At 37.0% G+C, this 20,915-nt stretch overlaps 1 protein-coding gene across 2 annotated transcripts in view; it reads left to right on the forward strand.

Moving 5' to 3' along the window:
- The window catches only part of UNC80 (unc-80 homolog, NALCN channel complex subunit), a 232,700-nt gene that overhangs the window by 87,002 nt on the left and 124,783 nt on the right, over positions 1-20,915 (forward strand). For both annotated transcript variants that reach the window (XM_025404486.1, XM_025404487.1), the window contains exon 23: positions 19,439-19,651. In XM_025404486.1, coding sequence (XP_025260271.1) covers positions 19,439-19,651 — 213 coding nt within the window. The remainder of the gene's footprint in view (positions 1-19,438; positions 19,652-20,915) is intronic.

Raw genomic sequence — 20,915 nt, forward strand, 5'->3', positions numbered from 1 at the left:
GGGATGGCTGGGTCAAATGGTATTTCTAGTTCTAGATCCTTGGGAATCGCCACACTGTCTCCCACAATGGTTGAACTAGTTTACAGTCCCACCAACAGTGTAAAAGTGTTCCTATTACTTCACATCCTCTCCAGCACCTGTTGTTTCCTGACTTTTTAGTGATCGCCATTCTAACTGGTGTGAGATGGTATCTCATTGTGGTTTTGATTTGCATTTCTCTGATGGCCAGTGATGATGAGCATTTTTTCATGTGTCTGTTGGCTGCATAACTGTCTTCTTTTGAGAAGTGTCTGTTCATATCCTTTGCCCACTTTTTGATGGGGTTGGTTTTTTTTTTTTTCATGTAAATTTGTTTGAGTTCTTTGTAGAATCTGGGTATTAGCCCTTTGTCAGATGAGTAGATTGCAAAAATTTACTCGCATTCTGTAGGTTGCCTGTTCACTCTGATGGTAGTTTCTTTTGCTGTGCAGAAGCTCTTTAGTTTAATTAGATCTCATTTGTCAATTTTGGCTTTTGTTGCCATTGCTTTTGGTGTTTTAGACATGAAGTCCTTGCCCATGCCTATGTCCTGAAGAAAACTCTAGGTTTTCTTCTAGGGTTTTTATGGTTTTAGGTCTAACATTTAAGTCTTTAATCCATCTTGAATTAATTTTTGTATAAGGTGTAAGGAAGGGGTCCAGTTTCAGCTTTCTACATATGGCAAGCCAGTTTTCCCAGCGCCGTTTATTAAATAGGGTACTCTTTCCCCATTTCTTGTTTTTGTCAGGTTTGTCAAAGATCAGATGGTTGTAGATGTGTGGTATTATTTCTGAGGGTTCTATTCTGTTCCATTGGTCTTTATCTCTGTTTGGCACCAGTACCATGCTGTTTTGGTTACTGTAGCCTCATAGTATAGTTTGAAGTCAGATAGCGTGATGCCTGAAGCTTTGTTCTTTTGGCTTAGGGTTGACTTGACCCTAAGTGGGCTCTTTTTTTGGTTCCATATGAACTTTAAAGCTCTTTTTTCCAATTCTGTGAAGAAACTCATTGGTAGCTTGATGGGGATGGCATTGAATCTATAAATTACCTTGGGCAGTATGGCCATTTTCACGATACTGATTCTTCCTATCCATGAGCTTGGAATGTTCTTCCATTTGTTCGTGTGTTATTTTATTTCATTGAGCAGTGGTTTGTAGTTCTCCCTGAAGAGGTCCTTCACACCCCTTTTAAGTTGGATTCCTAGGTATTTTATTCTCTTTGAAGCAATTGTGACTGGGAGTTCACTCTGTCTGTTATTGGTGTATAAGAATGCTTGTGATTTTTGCACATTGATTTTGTACCCTGAGACTTTGTTGAAGTTGCTTATCAGCTTAAGGAGATTTTGGGCTGAGACAGTGGGGTTTTCTAAATATACAATCATGTCATCTGCAAACAGGGACAATTTGACTTCCTCTTTTCCTAATTGAATACCCTTTATTTCTTTCTCTTGCCTGATTGCCCTGGCCAGAAATTCCAAGATTGTGTTGAATAGGAGTGGTGAGAGAGGGCATCCCTGTCTTGTGCCAGTTTTCAAAGGGAATGCTTCCAGTTTTTGCCCAATCAGTGTGATATTGGCTGTGGGTTTGCCATAAATAGCTCTTATTATTTTGAGATACGTCCCATCAATACCTAATTTATTAGCATGAAGGGCTGTTGAATTTTGTCAAAGGCCTTTTCTGCATCTATTGAGATAATCATGTGGTTTTTGTCTTTGTTTCTGTTTATATGCTGGATTGCATTTATTGATTTGCACATGTTGAACCAGCCTTGCATCCCAGGGATGAAGCCCACTTGGTCACGGTGGATACGCTTTTTGATGTGCTGCTGGATTTGGTTTGCCAGTATTTTACTGAGGATTTTTGCATCAATGTTCATCAGGGATATTGGTCTAAAATTCTCTTTTTTTGTTGTTTCTCTGCTAGGCTTTGATATCAGGATGATGCTGGCCTTGTAAAATGAGTTAGGGAGGAGTCCCTCTTTTTCTATTGATTGGAATAGTTTCAGAAGGAATGGTTCCAGCTCCTCCTTGTAGCTCTGGTAGAATTCAGCTGTGAGTGCTGGTCTGGTCCTGGACTTTTTTTTTGGTTGGTAGGCTATTAATTATTGCCTCAATTTCAGAGCCTGTATTGGTCTATTCAGGGATTCAACTTCTTCCTGGTTTAGTCTTAGGAGGGAGTATGCGTCCAGGAATTTATCCGTTTCTTCTAGATTTTCTAGTTTATTTGCGTAGAGGTGTTTATAGTATTCTCTGATGGTAGTTTGTATTTCTGTGGGATCAGTGGTGATATCCCCTTTATCATTTTTATTGCATCTATCTGATTCTTCTCTCTTTTCTTCTTTATTAGCCTTGCTAGCGGTCTATCAATTTTGTTGATCTTTTCAAAAAACCAGCTTCTGGGTGCATTGATTTTTTGAAGGGATTTTTGTGTCTCTATCTCCTTCAGCTCTGCTCTGATTTAGTTATTTCTTGCCTCCTGCTAGCTTTTGAATGTGTTTGCTCTTGCTTCTCTAGTTCTTTTAATTGTGATGATAGGGTGTCAATTTTAGATCTTTCCTGCTTTCTCTTGTGGGCATTTAGTGCTATAAATTTCCCTCTACACACTGCTTTAAATGTGTCCCAGAGATTCTGCTATGTTGTGTCTTTGTTCTCATTGGTTTCAAAGAACATGTTTATTTCTGCTTTCATTTCGTTATGTACCCAGTAGTCATTCAGGAGCAGGTTGTTCAGATTCCATGTAGTTGAGCGGTTTTGAGTTTCTTAATCCTGAGTTCTAGTTTGATTGCACTGTGGTCTGAGAGATAGTTTGTTATAATTTCTGTTCTTGTACATTTACTGAGGAGTGCTTTACTTCCACCTATGTAGTCAATTTTGGAATAAGTGCGATGTGGTGCTGAGAAGAAAGTATATTCTGTTGATTTGGGGTGGAGAGCTCTGTATATGTCTATTAGGTCCACTTGGTGCAGAGCTGAGTTCAATTCCTGGATATCCTTGTTAACTTTCTGTCTTGTTGATCTGTCTAATGTTGACAGTGGGGTGTTAAAGTCTCCCATCATTATTGTGTGGGAGTCTAAGTCTCTTTGTAGGTCTCTAAGGACTTGCTTTATGAATCTCCATGCTCCTGTATTGGGTGCATATATATTTAGGATAGTTAGCTCTTCTTGTTGAATTGATCCCTTTACCATTATGTAATGGCCTTCTTTGTCTCTTTTGACAAAGAAAGCCATTTTGTTGGTTTAAAGTCTGTTTTATCAGAGACTGGGATTGCAACCCCTGCCTTTTTTTGTTACCCATTTGCTTGGTAGATCTTCCTCCATCCCTTTATTTTGAGCCTCTGCGTGTCTCTGCACATGAGATGGGTCTCCTAAATACAGCACACTGATGGGTCTTGACTGTATCCAATTTGCCAGTCTGTGTCTTTTATTTGGAGCATTTAGCCCATTTACATTTAAGGTTAATATTTTTATGTGTGAATATGATCCTGTCATTATGATGTTAGCTGGTTATTTTTCTCGTTAGTTGATGCAGATTCTTCCTCATATCGATGGTCTTTACAATTTGGCATGTTTTTGCAGTGGCTGGTACCGGTTGTTCCTTTCCATGTTTAGTGCTTCCTTCAGGATCTCTTGTAGGGCAGGCCTGGTGATGACAAAATCTCTCAGCATTTGCTTGTCTGTAAAGGATTTTATTTCTCCTTAACTTATGAAGCTTAGTTTAGCTTGATATGAAGTTCTGGGTTGAAAATTCTTTTCTTTAAGAATGTTGAATATTGGCCCCACTCTCTTCTGACTTGTAGAGTTTCTGCTGAGAGATCCACTGTTAGTCTGATGGGCTTCCCTTTATGTGCAACCCAACCTCTCTCTGGCTGCCCTTAACAATTTTTGCTTCATTTCAACTTTCGTGAATCTGATAATTATGTGTCTTGGAGTTGCTATTCTCAAGGACTATCTTTGTGGCATTCTCTGTATTTCCTGAATTTGAATGCTGGCCTGCATTGCTAGATTGGGGAAGTTCTCCTGCATAGTATCCTGCAGAATGTCTTCCAACTTGGTTCCATTCTCCCCATCACTTTCAGGTACACCAATCAGATGTAGATTTGGTCTTTTCACATAGTCCCATATTTCTTGGAGGCTTTGTTCATTTCTTTTTATTCTTTTTTCTCTAAACTTCTCTTCTTGCTTCATTTCATTCATTTGATCTTCAATCACTGATACCCTTTCTTCCAGTTGATCGAATCGGCTACTGAAGCTTGTGCATTCATCACGTAGTTCTCATGCCATGGTTTTCAGCTCCATCAGGTCATTTAAGGACTTCTCTACCCTGGTTATTCTGGTTAGCCGTTTGTCTAATCTTTTTTCAAGGTTTTTAGCTTCTTTGTGGTGGGTTCGAACTTCCTCCTTTAGCTCGGAGAAGTTTGATTGTCTGAAGCCTTCTTCTCTCAAGTCATCAAAGTCATTCTCCATCCAGCTTTGTTCCATTGCTGGCAAGGAGCTGCGTTTCTTTGGAGGGGGAGAGGCACTCTGATTTTTAGAATTTTCAGCTCTTCTGCTCTGTTTTTTCCCCATCTTTGTGGTTTTATCTACCTTTGGTCTTTGATGATGGTGACGTACAGTTGGGGTTTTGGTGTGGATGTCCTTTCTGCTTGTTAGTTTTCCTTCTAGCAGTCAGGACCCTCAGCTGCAGGTCTGTTGGAGTTTACTGGAGGTCCACTCCAGACGCTGTTTGCCTGGTTATCAGCAGCAGAGGCTGCAGAACAGTGAATATTGCTGAACAGCAAATGTTGCTGCCTGATCATTCCTCTGGAAACTTCATCTCATAGGGGTACCCAGCCATGTGAGGTGTCAGTCTGCCCCTACTGGGGGGTGCCTCCCAGTTAGGCTACTTGGGGGTCAGGGACCCACTTGAGGAGGCAGTCTTTCCATTCTCAGATCTCATACTCCGTGCTGGGAGAACCACTACTCTCTTCAAAGCTGTCAGACAGGGACATTTAAGTCTGCAGAGGTTTCTGCTGCCTTTTGTTTGGCTATGCCCTGCCCCCAGAGGTGGAGTCTACAGAGGCAGGCAGGCCTCCTTGAGTTGTGGTGGGCTCCACCCAGTTCGAGCTTCCTGGCTTCTTTGTTTACCTACTCAAGCCTCAGCAATGGCAAGCGCCCCTCCCCTAGCCTCACTGCCCCCTTGCAGTTCAGTCTCAGACTGCTGTGCTATCAATGAGTGAGGCTCTGTGGCCATGTGACCCTCCGAGCCAGGTGCAGGATATAATGTCCTGTTGTGCTGTTTGCTGAGACTGTTGGAAAAGTGCAGTATTAGGGTGGGAGTGACCCAATTTTCCAGGTGTCGTGTCACAGCTTCCCTTGGCTAGGAAAGGGAATTGTCTGACCACTTGAGCTTCCCGGGTGAGGCGATGCCTCGCCCTGCTTCGGCTCATGGTCAGTGGGCTGCACCCACTGTTTGGCACCCACTGTCCCACATGCCCCAGTGAGATGAACCCGGTACCTCAGTTGGAAATGCAGAAATCACCCATCTTCTGCGTTGCTCACGCTGGGAGTTGTAGACTGGAGCTGTTGCTGTTTGACCATCTTGGAACCGCCTGTATGTGCTGCATTTTCTTTATTCATTCACCTGTTGATCGATACTTGGGTTGAATCTATGTCCTGGCTATTGCGAATGGTGCTGCAATGGACATGAGAGTGCAGATTTTAAAAATGAATATACAGCAAAAGAAACTATCATCAGAATGACCAGACAACCTACCGAACGGGAGAAAATTTTTGCAATCTATCCATATGACAAAAGTCTAATATCCAGAATCTACAAGGAACTTAAACAAATTTACAAGAAAAAAAAAAAAAAACATTAAAAAGTGGGCAAAGGACATGAATGGACTCTTCTCAAAAGAAAACATTTAGGCCAGGTGCAGTGGCTCATGCCTATAATCCCAGCACTTTGGGAGGTCAAGGTAGGCAGATCATGAGGTCAGGAGATTGAGACCATCCTGGCTAACATGGTGAAACCCTGTCTCTACTAAAAAATACAAAAAATTAGCAGGGCATGGTGGCAGGCATGTGTGGTCCCAGCTACTTGGGAGGCTGAAGCAGCAGAATGGTGCGAATCCAGGAGGCGGAGCTTGCAGTGAGCTGAGATCGCTTCACTGCACTCCAGCCTGGGTGACACGGTGAGACTCTGTCTCAAAAAACAAAACAAAACAAAACAAAAAAATAAAACATTTATGTGGCCAACAAACATATGAAAAAAAACTCAACATCACTGATCATCAGAGAAATAGAAATCAAAACTACAATGAGATACCATCTCACGCCAGTCAAAATGGTGATTATTAAAAAGTCAAGAAACAACAGATGCTGGTGAGGCTGCAGAGAAATAGGAATGCTTTTACGTTGTTGGTGGGAATGCAAATTAGTTCAACTATTGTGGAAGACAGTGTGGTGATTCCTTAAAGACCTAGAATCAGAAATACCATTTGACCCCGCAATCCCATTACTGCGTATATACCCAAAGGACTATATGTCATTCTACTATAAAAACACATGCACACGTATGTTTATTGCAGCACTATTTACAATAGCAAAGATATGGAATCAACCCAAATGCCCATCAATAATAGACTGGATAAAGAAAATGTGGTACATATATAACATAGAATACTATGCAGCCATAAAAAGGAATGAGATCATGTCTTTTGCAGGGACTTGAATGGAGCTGGAAGCCATTTTCCTCAGCAAACTAATGCAGGAACAGAAAACCAAACACCACATGTTCTCACTCATAAGTGGGAGCTGAACAAGGAGAACATATGTACACATGGACTCGTGGGAACAACACATACTGGGGCCTGTCAGCAGGGTTAGCAGGGCAGGGGAAGGGAGAGCATCAGGACAAATAGCTAATGCATGCTGGACTTAGTACCTAGGTGATGAGTTGATAGGTGTAGCAAACCACCATGGCACAAGTTTACCTATGTAACAAACCTGTACATCCTGGGCATGTACCCCAGAACTTATAAAATAAAATAAAATAAAATAAAATAAAACAAAATGAATATGTATCATAAATAGATAGAATTTAAAGGAAAAAATCTAAAAGTCACATATCCATGACACAAATAAAACATTTCCAGTTTCTGTGTTCCCTTACCTAATCACACACCCTTACCTCTGAGAAGATGCTCTTCTTCTGAACTTTATTTTAATATCTTTCTTGTGCTTTACTTATTTTATCACATTGGTATGTGTCTTTAGAGAACATATTATTTTGTTTTGTTTTGCTTTGTTTTGTCTGGTTTTGAAATTAATTTATAGGAAGTCATGCTATCCGTTTTCTTATTTGTTTAACATTATGTTTGAGTTCCTCCTTGTCAACGCATTTAGTGTTAATATGTTAATGTTTACTCATGAATGGTATTCATTTGTTTGAACATACCACAATTTATATATCCACTCTATGTTAGGTGGACATTTTAATTTTTTCAAAATTCTGGCTAATTTTTTAGCAATATCTTTATAAATATTTTTGTGTATGGGTCTCGATTCATATATAGTTTCCTAAATAAACCTATGAGTAAAATTATTGACTCACACTTTTACTATATGATACCAAATTGTATTTCAAAGTAGTTGCAAAAATTCCAAATAAGTGCCAACGGTATAATGAAAACTCCTGTTTCTCTGTATTCTTGCCAACACTGTATTGCCCAATATTTTTATTTTTAACAATGTGTTGCTTTAAAGTAATAACCTGTAATCTATATTTTAACCTAAAGCTTGAGAAGTCTTGTCATCAGTTTATTTACCATTTCTGTTTCTGCTTTGGTAAAAGATTTCATTTGTGTCTTTTGTTCATTCTCTTATTGGAAGATTATTTATATTTTATTGCTAATTTGTAAAAGATTATAGGTGATGTCAATTTTAATCTTTTTTCTCTTCTTTGCATTGCATCATCTGCCAGTGTTCAGCTTGTTTTCATCTTCAATTTTTTTCATATATTTTAATGAAGGGAAATTTTAATTTAATATAATTCATAAAAATTATCCTTCATGACTAGCACTTCTGTCTTGAAATTCCAAGGTAGCAAAGACATTCTTATATTTTTCTCTAAAAGTATTAAAGATTAACTTTCACAATTAAGCCTTTAATGAAAATGTTCTATGTGAATAGTATAAGATAGGAATTCATTTTCTTTATTTTCTTTCATTCCTGTGGAAAAATAACTATCCTAGCATAATATATTGACTAGTTAATGCATTCTTCTCAGATGTGCATTTCCATCTTAATCAAATGTCAAGTGTCCTTACAAACATGATGTAATTCTGGGATTTTTGTTTGTTTGTTTGTTTTTGTTTGTTTGTTTGTTTGTTTTTGAGATGGAGGCTTGCTCTGTTGCCCAGGCTTGAGTTCAGTGGCATGATCTCAGCTCACTGCTACCTCCACCTCCTGGGTTCAAGTAATTCTCCTGTCTCAGCCTCCCAAGTAGCTGGGACTGCAGGCACCCACCATCACGCCCAGCTAATTTTTGTATTTTTAGTAGAGACGGGGTTTCACCATCTTGGTCAGGCTGGTCTAGAACTCCTCCTGACCTTAGGTGATCCATCCACCTTGCCCCCCCAAAGTTCTGGGATTACAAGCATGAGGCATCGCACCTGGCCTGGGTTTTGTTTTGTTCCATTTCTATGTATCCTGAGTCAACCTACTCTGTATTAATGTTAGAACTTTAAACATCACTTAAAAACATCACTTAGGCTAGTCGTGGCTCTTCGTTCTTCCACATGAATTTTATAATTAGCTTATCAGAGTCCATGAAAAATCCTTTGATTTATTCTTGGAATTGCCTTGAGTCCACGGATATATTTAGAGATGATTGAAGTTCAGATCTGAAATGATTATTCAAAAGTTCTATTTCTTCCTGAGACAGTTTAAGTAATTTTAATTTTTTCAGTAGTTTATCAATTTAACCTATATTTTAAGGTTTGTTGGCATAAATTTAATTAGAATACATTCTTATTAGTTCTAATCCTTGCAGTATCTGTAGTTATCTATTTTTATTTCTAAAATTGTTTCCAGGTTTTTTAACAAGATGTACCAGTCATTTGTCTTTCATTATTCTTTTTTAGTCTTTCTATTGTATGTTTGTTCTCTAATTTATTAATGCTTGCTCTTATTTTTATTATTTTCTCTCATGCTTTGGGATAATTGCATTATTCTTTGGTTAAGTTGATTACTTAGTTCATTGATATTCTTTTCTCTGTTGTAAACTAAGAACTTAGCTATTAATTTTCCTCTAAGTACTACTTTAACTGCATACCATAAATTTTGATAAGCAGTATTTTTGTTTTAATTTACTTTTAAGTATTTTCTAATTTCTTTAATTATTATTTTTTGACTCATAGGTATCTAGATATGTGTGTGTTTTAATTTATACAATCCAGGGTTTTGTTAGAAATCAATTTGTGTTATTAATTTCTAAGTTATTGATTCTTTAGAACTAATTTAGACTTCCTTTATGACCTAGAATATTATCAGTTTTTATAAATGTTCCATGTGTTGTCAAAAAGAATTTGTATTCTCCAGTTGTAGAACACAGTGATTGATATACATATGGTCAAACTTGTTAATTGGGTTATTTGAATCTATATCCTTATTGTTTTCTCACTGTTTCATCTGTCAATTACTGTTAGTTGTGTTGAAATCCCTCACAATGATGGCAAATGCGTTCATTTACATTTACAGTGATGACATTTTTTGTTTTATTTATATGGAAGCAAACAGATCTAGAAATATGACAAGTTTCTAATGATTTGAACCTTTTATTATCATCAAGTGGCATGCTGATTTTTAGTAATACTTTCTACCTTAAGATATGTTTTTCTACAATGGTAATACAGCTACAACAATTTCATTAGGTTAGTATTGGCTGGGCATGTCTTTTTGTCAATCCTTTACTTTCAACTTTTCTGTTTGTTACTTAGGTGTATGTCTTATTAAAAGGAAGTATCTGGGCTCGGCATGGTGGCTCACACCTGTAAGCACAGCACTTTGGGAGGCCAAGGTGGGCAGATCACTTGAGATCAGGAGTTCAAGACAAGCCTGGCCAACATGGCGAAACTCCGTCTCTACTAAAACTACAAAAATTAGCCATGTGTGGTGGCACATGCCTGTAATCCCAGCTTCTTGGGAGGCAGAGGCACAAGAATAGTTGAACCCAGGAAACAGAGGTCGCAGTGAGCCCAGATCACACAACTGCACTCCAATCTGGGCCACAGAATGAAACCCTGTTTCCAAAAAAGAAAGAAAGAAAGTTTATATTGAATTTTGTTCACCATTTAAACAATTTTTTTTCTAGAAAATTTAGTCTATTTGTACAGATTGTGATTCCTGATACATTTAGATTCACTTCTGTCATTTTTGCTTATTTATTGTACTTTTTGTTATTTCATTGTGTGTGTGTGTGTGTTTGTTTCAATTTCATGCCTTCTTTTAGATTGTTTTAGGGTTTATTTCTCTTGCTTTGGTATAGTTTCACATTTTAAAAGTTATTTTCCTTTACTAGTTTGTAGATTATTATATTCCTTTTGCGTTTATAGAAATCACATACATATTTAACTAAAAGTCTAAAATCAACAAATTTCTTTTTTAAATTTTTTTCTTAAAAAAAGGGATACATGTGCAGAACGTACAGGTGTGTTACATAGGTGTATGTGTGCCATGGTGGTTTGCTGCACCTATTGGCTCATCCTCTAAGTTTCCTCCCCTCACCCCCCATCCCCCAACAGGCTCTGGTGTGTGCTGCTTACCTCTCTGTGCCCATGTGTCTTCATTGTTCAACTCCCACTTATAAGTGAGAACATGCAATGTTTGATTATCTGTTCCTGTGTTAGTTTGCTGAGGATGATGGCTTCCAGCTTCATCCATATACCTGCAAAGGACATTATCTCATTTTTTATGGCTACATACTATTCCGTGGTGTATATGTACCACATTTTCTTTATCCAATCTATCAGTGATGGGCATTTGGGTTGGTTCCATGTCTTTGCTATTGTAAATAGTGCTGCAATAAATATACATGTGCATGTGTCTTTATAGTAGAATGATTTATATTCCTTTGGGTATATACCCAGTAATGTGAATCCTGGGTCAAATGACATTTCTGGTTCTAGATCCTTGAGGAATCGCCATACTGTCTTCCACAATGGTTGAACTAATTTACATTCCCATCAATAGTGTAAAAGTGTTCCTATTTCTCCACAGCCTTGCCAGCATCTATTGTTTTCTGACTTTTTAATAATCTCCACTCTGACCAGCATGAGATGGTATCTCATTGTGGTTTTGATTTGCATTTCTCTGACGATCAGTGATGTTGAGCTTTATTTCATGTTTGTTGCCTGTACAGTGTCTCCTTTTGAGAAGTGTTCATATCCTTTTCTCACTTTTTGATGGGGTTGTTTTTTTTCCTGTAAATTTGTTTAAGTTCCTTGTAAATTCTGGAAATTAGACCTTTGTCAACTGAGTAGATTGCAAAAGTTTTCTCCCATTCTGTAGGTGGCTTGTTCACTCTCATGATAGTTTCTTTTGCTGTGCAGAAGCTCTTTAGTTTAATTAGATCCCATTTGTTGATTTTTGCTTTCGTTGCAATTGCTTTTGGCATTTTTGTCATGAAGTATTTTTTTGTCATGAAGCCTGTGTCCTGAATGGTATTGCCTAGGTTTTCTTCTAGAGTTTTTATGGTTTGGGGTTTTACATTTAAGTCTTTAATCCATCTTGAGTTAATTTTTGTGTAAGGTGTAAGGAAGGGGTCCAGTTTCAGTTTTCTGCATATGGCTAGCCAGTTTTCCCAGCACCATTTACTGAATAGGAAATCCTTTACCTATTGCTTGTTTTCAGCAGGTTTGTCGAAGATTATATGGTTGTAGATGTGTGTTGTTATTTCCGAGGTCTCTGTTCTGCTCCATTGGTCTATAAGTCTGTTTTCGTACCAGTACCATGCTGTTTTGGTTATTGTAGCTTTGTAGTTTGAAGTCAGTCAGCCTTGTAGTTTGAAGTCAGGTAGCATGATGCCTCCAGTTTTGTTCTTTTTGCTTAGGGTTGTCTTGGCTGTATGGGGTCTTCTTTGATTCCATATAAAATTTAGAATAGTTTTTTCTAATTCTGTGAAGAATGTCAATGGTCATTTGATGGGAATAGCACTGAATCTATAAATCATTTTGGTCAGTATGGCCATTTTCACGACATTGATTCTTCCTGTCCATGAGGATAGACTGTTTTTCCATTTGTTTGTGTCCTTTCTTACTTCCTTGAGCAGTGGTTTGTAGTTCTCCTTGAAGAGGTTCTTCACATCCCTTGTTAGCTGTATTCCTAGGTATTTTATTCTCTTTGTAACGATTGTGAATGGGAGTTCATTCATGATTTGGCTCTTTGCTTGTCTATCATTGCTGTAAAGGAATGTTTGTGATTTTTGCACATTGATTTTCTATCCTGAGACTTAACTGAAATAGCTTGTCAGTTTAAGGAGTTTTGGTGCTGAGTTGACGGTGTTTTCTATATATAAAATCATGTTGTCAAACAAAGACAAGTTGACTTCCTCTTTTCCTATTTTAATACCCCTTATTTCTTTATTTGCCTGATTGCCCTGGCCAGAACTTCTGTGTTGGCTAGGAGTGGTGAGAGAGGGCATCCCTGTCTTGTACTGGTTTTCAAAGGGAATGCTTCCAGCTTTTGCCCATTAAATATGACGTTGGCTGTGGGTTTGTCATCGATAGCTCTTATTATTTTGAGATATGTTCCATCAATACCTCGTTTATTGAGAGTTTCTAACATAAAGGGATGATGAATTTTATCAAAGGCCTTTTCTGCACCTATTGAGATAATCATGTGGTTTTGGTCTTTGGTTCTGCTTATGTGATGGATTACATTTATTGATTTGTGTATGTTTAACCAGCCTTGCAACCCAGGGATGAAGCAGACTTGATCGTGATGGATAAGTTTTTTGATGTGCTGCTCTATTTGGTTTGCTAGTATTTTATTGAGGATTTTCGCACTGATGTTCATCAGGCACATTCTTTTTATATTGTCTCTTCCAGGTTTTGGTATCAGGATGATTCTGGCTTTATAAAATGAGTTAGGGAGAAGTCCCTCCTTCTCAGTTTTTTGGAATAGTTTCAGAAGAAATGGTACCAGCTCCTCTTTGTATTTCTGGTAGAATTCAGCTGTGAATCCAACTGGTCCTGGGCTTTTTTTGGTTGGTAGGCTATTAATACTGCCGCAATTTCAGAACTTGTTATCATTCTATACAGGGATTCAACTTCTTCCTGGTTTAGTCTTGGGAGGGCGTGTACATCCAGGAATGTATCTGTTTCTTCTAGATTTTCTAGTTTATTTGCATGGAGGGGTTTATAGTATTCTCTGATGGTAGTTTGTATTTCTGTGGGGTCAGTGGTGATATCCCCTTTATCATTTTTTATTGTGTCTATTTGATTCTTCTGTCTTCTTCTTCTTTATTAGTCTAGCCAGTGGTCTATTTTGCTTATTTTTTCAAAACACCAGCTCCTGGATTCATTGATTTTTTTGGAGCATTTTTCGTGTCTTTATCTCCTTCAATTCTTCTCTGTTCTTACTTATTTCTTGTCTTCTCCTAACTTTTGGATTAATTTCTTCTTGTCTCTCTAACTCTTTTAATTGTGATGTTAAAGTGTTGATTTGAGATCTTCCTAGCTTTCTGATGTAGGCATTTAGTGCTATAAATTTCCCTCTTAACACTGCTTTAGCTGTGTCCCAGAGATTCTGGTACATCATCTCTTTGTTCTTGTTGGTTTCAAAGAAACTCTTGCTGTGTGGTGCTGAGAAGAATGTATATTCTGTTAATTTGGGATGGAGAGTTCTGTAGATGTCTATTAGGTCTGCTTGGTCCAGACCTGAGTTCAAGTCCTGAATATCCTTGTTAATTTTCTGTCTCATTGATCTGTCTAATATTGACAGTGTTGTGTTAAAGTCTCACACTATTATTGTTTGGGAGTCTAAGTCTCTTTGTAGATCTCTAAGAACTTGTTTTATGAATCAGACACCTGGAAACATTATCAATCTAAGAACATTTTTAAAAATTATTTTTGGGGGTTGGGGGGCATGGAATTAGCCCATTCCTGGTGCACCAAACTTGTACGAGAATGTGGGATTTTGTTAAGCATTCTCATAAAAGACTTTTTCCTTTTATTCCTCTCCTCTGTCCTACCCAGAGCCAAACCTTGTCAGGCAAACCAACTTCTTTGGGGCAGATTTTTTTCTTATTCATCCACTGCGGGTGGATCCTGGCTTTATGTCAGATGAGTATATGATCTGACCACCAACCCACTTGTGCCAATTTTTAACTTGTGGCCCATTGGAAACCCATCTGGTCTCTCTACAGTCAGCAGAAACCTTCAGGACAAATATTTCTATCTAGTTTATCCCTACTCCCACCTCCAGAATTGCACTTTCTTGTAATTTCTACTTTCCAGTTGTCTTCAATCTCACTTTAGAAATAAAAGCAAAATAAAAATAGACATTTTTTGATATTTTACCCACAATTTCAGGTGTTCTAAATCAAATGAATTCTTCACTCTTAATTCATCATATTGTCAGAAACAGAAGTCCTCATTTGGTTTTTAAAATACCCAAAATATTAGCATGATCTGAGTAAGTGCTAAAATGACTAGCCTTCCAGACCTTGTGCTAACCTATAATGTTGATCTTCAGCCTACCCACAGCTACTGTAGAAATGGGCAGGGAAGGAGGCAGCCTGTTAGCTAGCGAGTCAGTTATTTATTGATCCAAGTCAGGCAGAGAATTCAATGCAAACTAAGTAATAAATACTGACTCAGAAGTATATGTCCCCTAGTAAAGAACTTTCCAATGCTTACTGAGACCCAAAATAACTGCTTATTCCCATTGGTTGTAGATAAACAGGTATCCTGCACCAGCAACAGCTTTATATTTTATTTTGTAAGGCAATAAAAAAAATATGTAATTCCCTAGGGACCCACGTAAACTATTTAGTCTTTAAAAACAGTTTCTATCCAGTGTTATATGAGTTTTCAGGATCAGTCAAGGTTTCTTTGCACATCATAAGCTTAGATATAGTTCTCCAGGGAAAGGAATGTATTGCAATTATAAGCTTCAATTAACCATCATATCTTGGCAACAATATTTTTTAGGTCCCCAGGCAAAATAAAGCACAGCTGTCGAAATTAGTGTCTCAATTCTCTGCCTCACTTTCATAAAGGAAGTATTCAATATACATAATGATCTTATAAAATTCAAGGAAAAAAAAAGGCAAATAAGTCGAGGAAAGTAGCCAGACTCCTGACATTTTCTAGCTGTAGACTGTTAGAGACCCCCAATGCTGTGCATTGACATTCATTAACTTTTTGTAATTTCAACTGGACAAGCCTGTAACCCATGCAGAGAACACCTCATACAAGATTGAACTATATGAAATTGCTGATATGACTATTTCTGACCTTCAAATTTAGAAATTTCATAGGTTCAATCTAATATTTTGCCTTCTTAGTTAAAATCGATTCTTGCTTGTCTGGAAACTACAAAGTTATAATATAATGGAATAGAAGCCTCTCTGTGACATTATGGAGCATAAAAAGGGATCTGGGCAGACATGTTAATAAGAAAGAAGAAATTTAAATAGGCTTACTTTTCTTTTAGGACCACCAGCAAATTCTCTATGGTATTCCAATGGTGTCAAATTTTGTTTAGATGTTCACCTGTAACTGTGCCTCTGATACTCTGTGGTTCTTTTCAGCTATGCAGCATTCTTCCGATTCATTTTTCTCCATTTGTGCTGTTTTTCTCTGTGATGTGAATCCATCCCTATCCATTATGTCATGCCTCCATCTTTTGCTGCTTCTTCAGATTGCACTGAGCCATAAGAGGTAAGCTCCATCAAAAGAGGGAAAATTGACTTTCCTTTATGCTCAGGAGGAATCCTTTGTCCAAGGTATTCCATAACCCTGCCCCTGAAATCAATACTTTCTAAACTACATTTTAAAAGGAACTGAATGAAAATGATTCCACATAGCCACACTCACACCAGAATTCCTTGAATGCTGTTGCACACACATTGCAAACTCAGCAAACTTAATTAGCTGCTGCTGACTAATGATCTTGGACATCAGTACCCTTGGCTTTGAACCTTAGCATCACCCTCAATTTTCAGTATAGTAATATATATACTAAAATACCCCATAAATTAGTATTATTTACTGCCATCTTGAATATAGAATTTCTAAGACTGACATCATCCACTAGGCTAATAATGATTATAATAAAAAGGCAATATTTGAATGACTCTATGTCATCTTCCTTAATGCAAACAGTGACATTTCCAAACATTAATGGATTTGGCTATTTACATGCATAAAATTCATCAGACAATAACCAACCTCCCCCTTAATATTTTACCATATAGTTAATGAGAATTATTTTTATATTGATATCAATTTCATTTCCAAACTTGGATTCGAATTTCCCACAGCCTGTAACTCATAATATCTCAGTTTTATCATGAGAAGTTTTTGAGAGCAGGAGAAATGAAGTTGGTTTAGATTCAAAAATGCCTTGGGCTTCTTAAGCAGCTAAAATAATTTTTAAGTAATATTTTTTAAGAATTATTTTATCTAAAGTAGGCAAACTAATCTATATAGGAAGCCTCACATATCACTATTTAGATTGTTCATTCATCTATTGTTAATCCTCTCAGTTGCCATCTAACACTTAGAGGCAATAAAATGATCCTCTACCCCATACGTGTGGTCCACGTTAAGTTTCACCCTTGTTAATCCTGAAGGAGCCAGGGTTCACAATATAATGCTATTTCAGCAGTGTTACTTATGTCTTCCTGTCATTAAGCTTTGAATCCACATTGCTTTATATTGGGAATGTGTCATATTGTGACAGGCTAAGAATAAATTTGCATCACTTGCCTGACCTCTAAACTGACATTCTGTTTTAGAGACAAATGTTCCAACCTTTTCCAGACACAGATTTGCATATCTGAACTGTTTAGTGAAATGAATACTTAATACAAGAAAGAATATAGATATTTAGTCTATATGGTATGGCACTGCAATACTATTGGGTTTAATGCAGAAGGTCATCTAACTCCTTGCAATCTCAAGTTTTTCTATCCCTGTGACCTGCTTCCTAGTCTTGATCCCATGCAGTTGATGAGATAGACTCTCATCATTAGTATCCAGCTTTTGTTAAGGATAAATTCTCACCATTAGTGTTCATCTTGCATTCTGTCTTTCACATAGGTTAATTTTTCATGTTGTGGTAATACATAATATTCTTTGTAAAATTAAGTACCTACATAAATATATTTTCATTGTAATTTTTGATGGCTGCATTTAAGACATATACAATGAAGAAAGGCTTAAGGAACTAACTTACTTGAATCATCCAGTGTGTTTGGGATACTTTGGTACCCAAAAATGTAAAGTAACCAGCTCTGCCTGACCAGGGAAGGGATTTAAGAAGGCTTCTCAGAGGAGGTAACTAACTGAATCCTGAATCTTAAAAATGGGAATTTTCTGGGTAGAAAAGGAGTTTCAAGGCTCTGCAAGCCATGAGACAACATATGGAATGGTAGAAGATGTCATATCTGGGAGACAGCAACTAAGCTGAATAATTGGATCATAAAGCACTTGGGATGGGCATAGAAAAGGAGATGACCCAAATCACAAAGCTTGGATATCTTTGTTTTATGGTTGAGTATGGAGCCTGTAATAGATCTCAAATGGGGAAATGATATGTTTATATATTTATGTTTTAGAAAACAATAATACATGGAACTAATGTCCCACTTTAAATATTAATAGTTAATTTCTACTTGCACTCTAGAAATTATCTTTTACTAAGATTTATGGGAGTATAAATTAAGACAATGTAAATGCCAAAGAGAAACTGGCATAGGACTGGCATCAGTGAGACTTGGGTTGAATCCTATGTTCCTATATTCACCCCTTTCATGCTATATGATAGTGAAAAATTATACCTCATTTTAAAAAATCTTAAATGAGGGACATTATTTATAGATCACAGGGATGTTATATATTATAATTCTAAAAGTTAACTGACATGTAATTGACACTCTATATTAGCCTCTATTTTAACTTTATGGATTGATACATTGCTTACAATGGTTATTAAAAATTATTTCAGTTTGAAAATCTGTGGTTACTGAGTAACCCTAAAATGATAAATAATATTGTGATATATTTTTTAAAAAACTGACACAAGTCAAAATACACATGAATAGTTGATACATATTTTCTTATGATCTATTGACCTTCTATGGAAAACTTCTCATTACTTCTTTCCTTAACTTAAAAAAAAAAAACTTTCAAAGATTTCAGTAGAGTATTTGATTCTTACCAGATTCTGGATATCAACTAAAAGATGTTTCTTCTTTTTTCCTTTTTTTTTTCAAGCACATCGTGACAAGACAAGGTGGAGTGATATTTTTCTGAAAAAATGCTGTATCATTTATCAATTAATCTCCTCTTTATCAAATATTTTCAATGAAAACCATGCCTATTTAAGTATAATCCAGTCAGTTATTTATGACAAAAGAAAAAAAAAAAAGACTAACTCAACAAGATTGAGCTTCCTTTTCTTTTTTGTTTTTTGAGATGGAGCCTCACTCTGTCTACCAGGCTGGAGTGCAGTGGCATGATCTTGGCTAACCGCAACTTCCACCTCCCGGGTTCAAGCCTCAGCCTCCTGAGTAGCTGGGACTACAGGTGCACTCCACCACGCCTGGCTAATTTTTTGTATTTTTCGTAGAGATGAGGTTTCATCATGTTGGCCAGGCTGGTCTTGAACTCCCTTTTTTTAATAGCCAAAATGTGCAGAAGCAATTTTACCTCTTTGGAACATATGGATGGTTATAGACAAAAGAACTATTGCTGGTACAAAATTACTTCTGACGCTCTTGGTTAAAATAAGACTAATTCTAGAAATGGAATATTTGTTTGCTTCATGTAAAATTTTAGGGTTCAAAAAAAGATTCATATTTAAGACCTCACTAAAAGCTCTTTCACTCTACACTCAAATCGCTGCCACCCTTAAATATGCAAAGTTGGAGACATGTAATTACTTGAGATTCTTGAGAAGAAGGAGAAAGCAACACAGAAACCTACTTAAAATGTCTAATTCTTCAAGATCCACATTTTCTTTGGGGATTTTACTTTCCAGATTTCTCACTACTGTCTTGGCTGTACAGACACAACCCTAGGAAATATGGTCAAACTAAATCAAAACATGAAGAGGAAAATAAACTAAAAGTACACAGTCATTCCCTTTAAGACCAATTTAAAGTTATTGTTCATTAATCCCACATTATTCTTTCCTGAACAACCCTACTCAGGAAGCACCTGTGGTGGCCAGAGCAGCCTTGTTCCTGGAATGTGCTCGTTTTGTTCACCGCTGCAATCGTGGCAACTGGCCAGAGTGGATGAAAGGGCACCATGTGAACATCACCAAGAAAGGCCTTTCCCGGGGGCGCTCTCCCATTGTGGGCAACAAGCGAAACCAGAAGCTGCAGTGGAATGCGGCCAAGCTCTTCTACCAATGGGGAGACGTGAGCTTTTGGTTTTCTTCTATAACAATTAGGATGCTTGAGTGAAGTGGAGTCATTTTTTGATTGATTGTGTTGGTTTTGAAGACAATTTGTTGAGTGTTTGATATGTACCAGGTACTGAAGGGAACCCTTTGGGGGAAAAATAAACAACTCATTTAATCGTCCCAATAAATCTATGAGGTCAGAAATTACTCTCTCTGTTTCACAGTTAAGAAAACTGAAGTTTATACAGGTCAAGCGACCTACCAAAGTTTACATATATATTAATAGTAAGTAGAGGAACCAATATTCCATCTCCCAGATTAGATTTCAACGCCTTGCTTCTAATTGCTGTATTCATCAAGAATTGTCTTTTTGATAGTTGTTGTTATAATTGTAAAATACACCATTATTTTGGATTCTATTCTAATTTATGTTTTGTAGGATATGATTTTTTTCTAATTTCTTAATGAAATTTTCTCTTTTGTTGATGTGCCTCCTTTAAGTTGCCTGAAAGCCTTTGGAAATTGCACACACACATACACACATATGTATGTATGCATATGAGTAAGTGAATAAATTTAAAAGTGAATGGATGAAACTTCTTTAGGAATTCTAACAAAATGGACCCTTAAAATAACTCCAACTTCTTTACCATAGAAGGAAAAAAGGTGAAGAATAGAAAGAAATTCAAGAGGACCAAGTTGTTTCTGTTAATTTTAGACAGAGCTGAACATAAACACACATAAAGAGGTTCCATATATTCCTCTTTTCTTAAAGATTACTTGGAATAACTATTATAATTTCTGTTAATAATTCAGCTGAATGTGTCTACCAATGTGCTTACCAACTAAGGGTATTCTTCCTCCAGTTTTACCCACATCTTTTTTGTGAAGTGCCTGAGTTATTCAAAAGGCATGAATTGTATTCAGTATATGTGCAGTCTTTCTACAAGTGTATCAGTCTTTACTTCATTTGCTGTTCTTTGGATTTTCTTATAAAGACATCCTGTTTAATTTTCTATATAAAGACATCCTGTTTAAAAGGATACATGAGTGTGTGTGTGTGTATGTGTGTGTGTGTGTGTGTATTTATATGTACATATGATACGATGGAGTAGAACACTTTATTAATGCTAATGTCGATGATCAAGACTTAGCACTGCCCTTTTCAGGCTTCTATTGCACATTATATATATGAGAAGACACAGTTTCTCCTATGTAATATCTGTTTTTGTAAATAATTGAGCTAAGTTATTATGTGATTCCATTGTACTTATCCTGCA

Source organism: Theropithecus gelada, chromosome 12 (assembly GCF_003255815.1).
Source record: "Theropithecus gelada isolate Dixy chromosome 12, Tgel_1.0, whole genome shotgun sequence".
Lineage (NCBI taxonomy): Eukaryota > Metazoa > Chordata > Mammalia > Primates > Cercopithecidae > Theropithecus > Theropithecus gelada.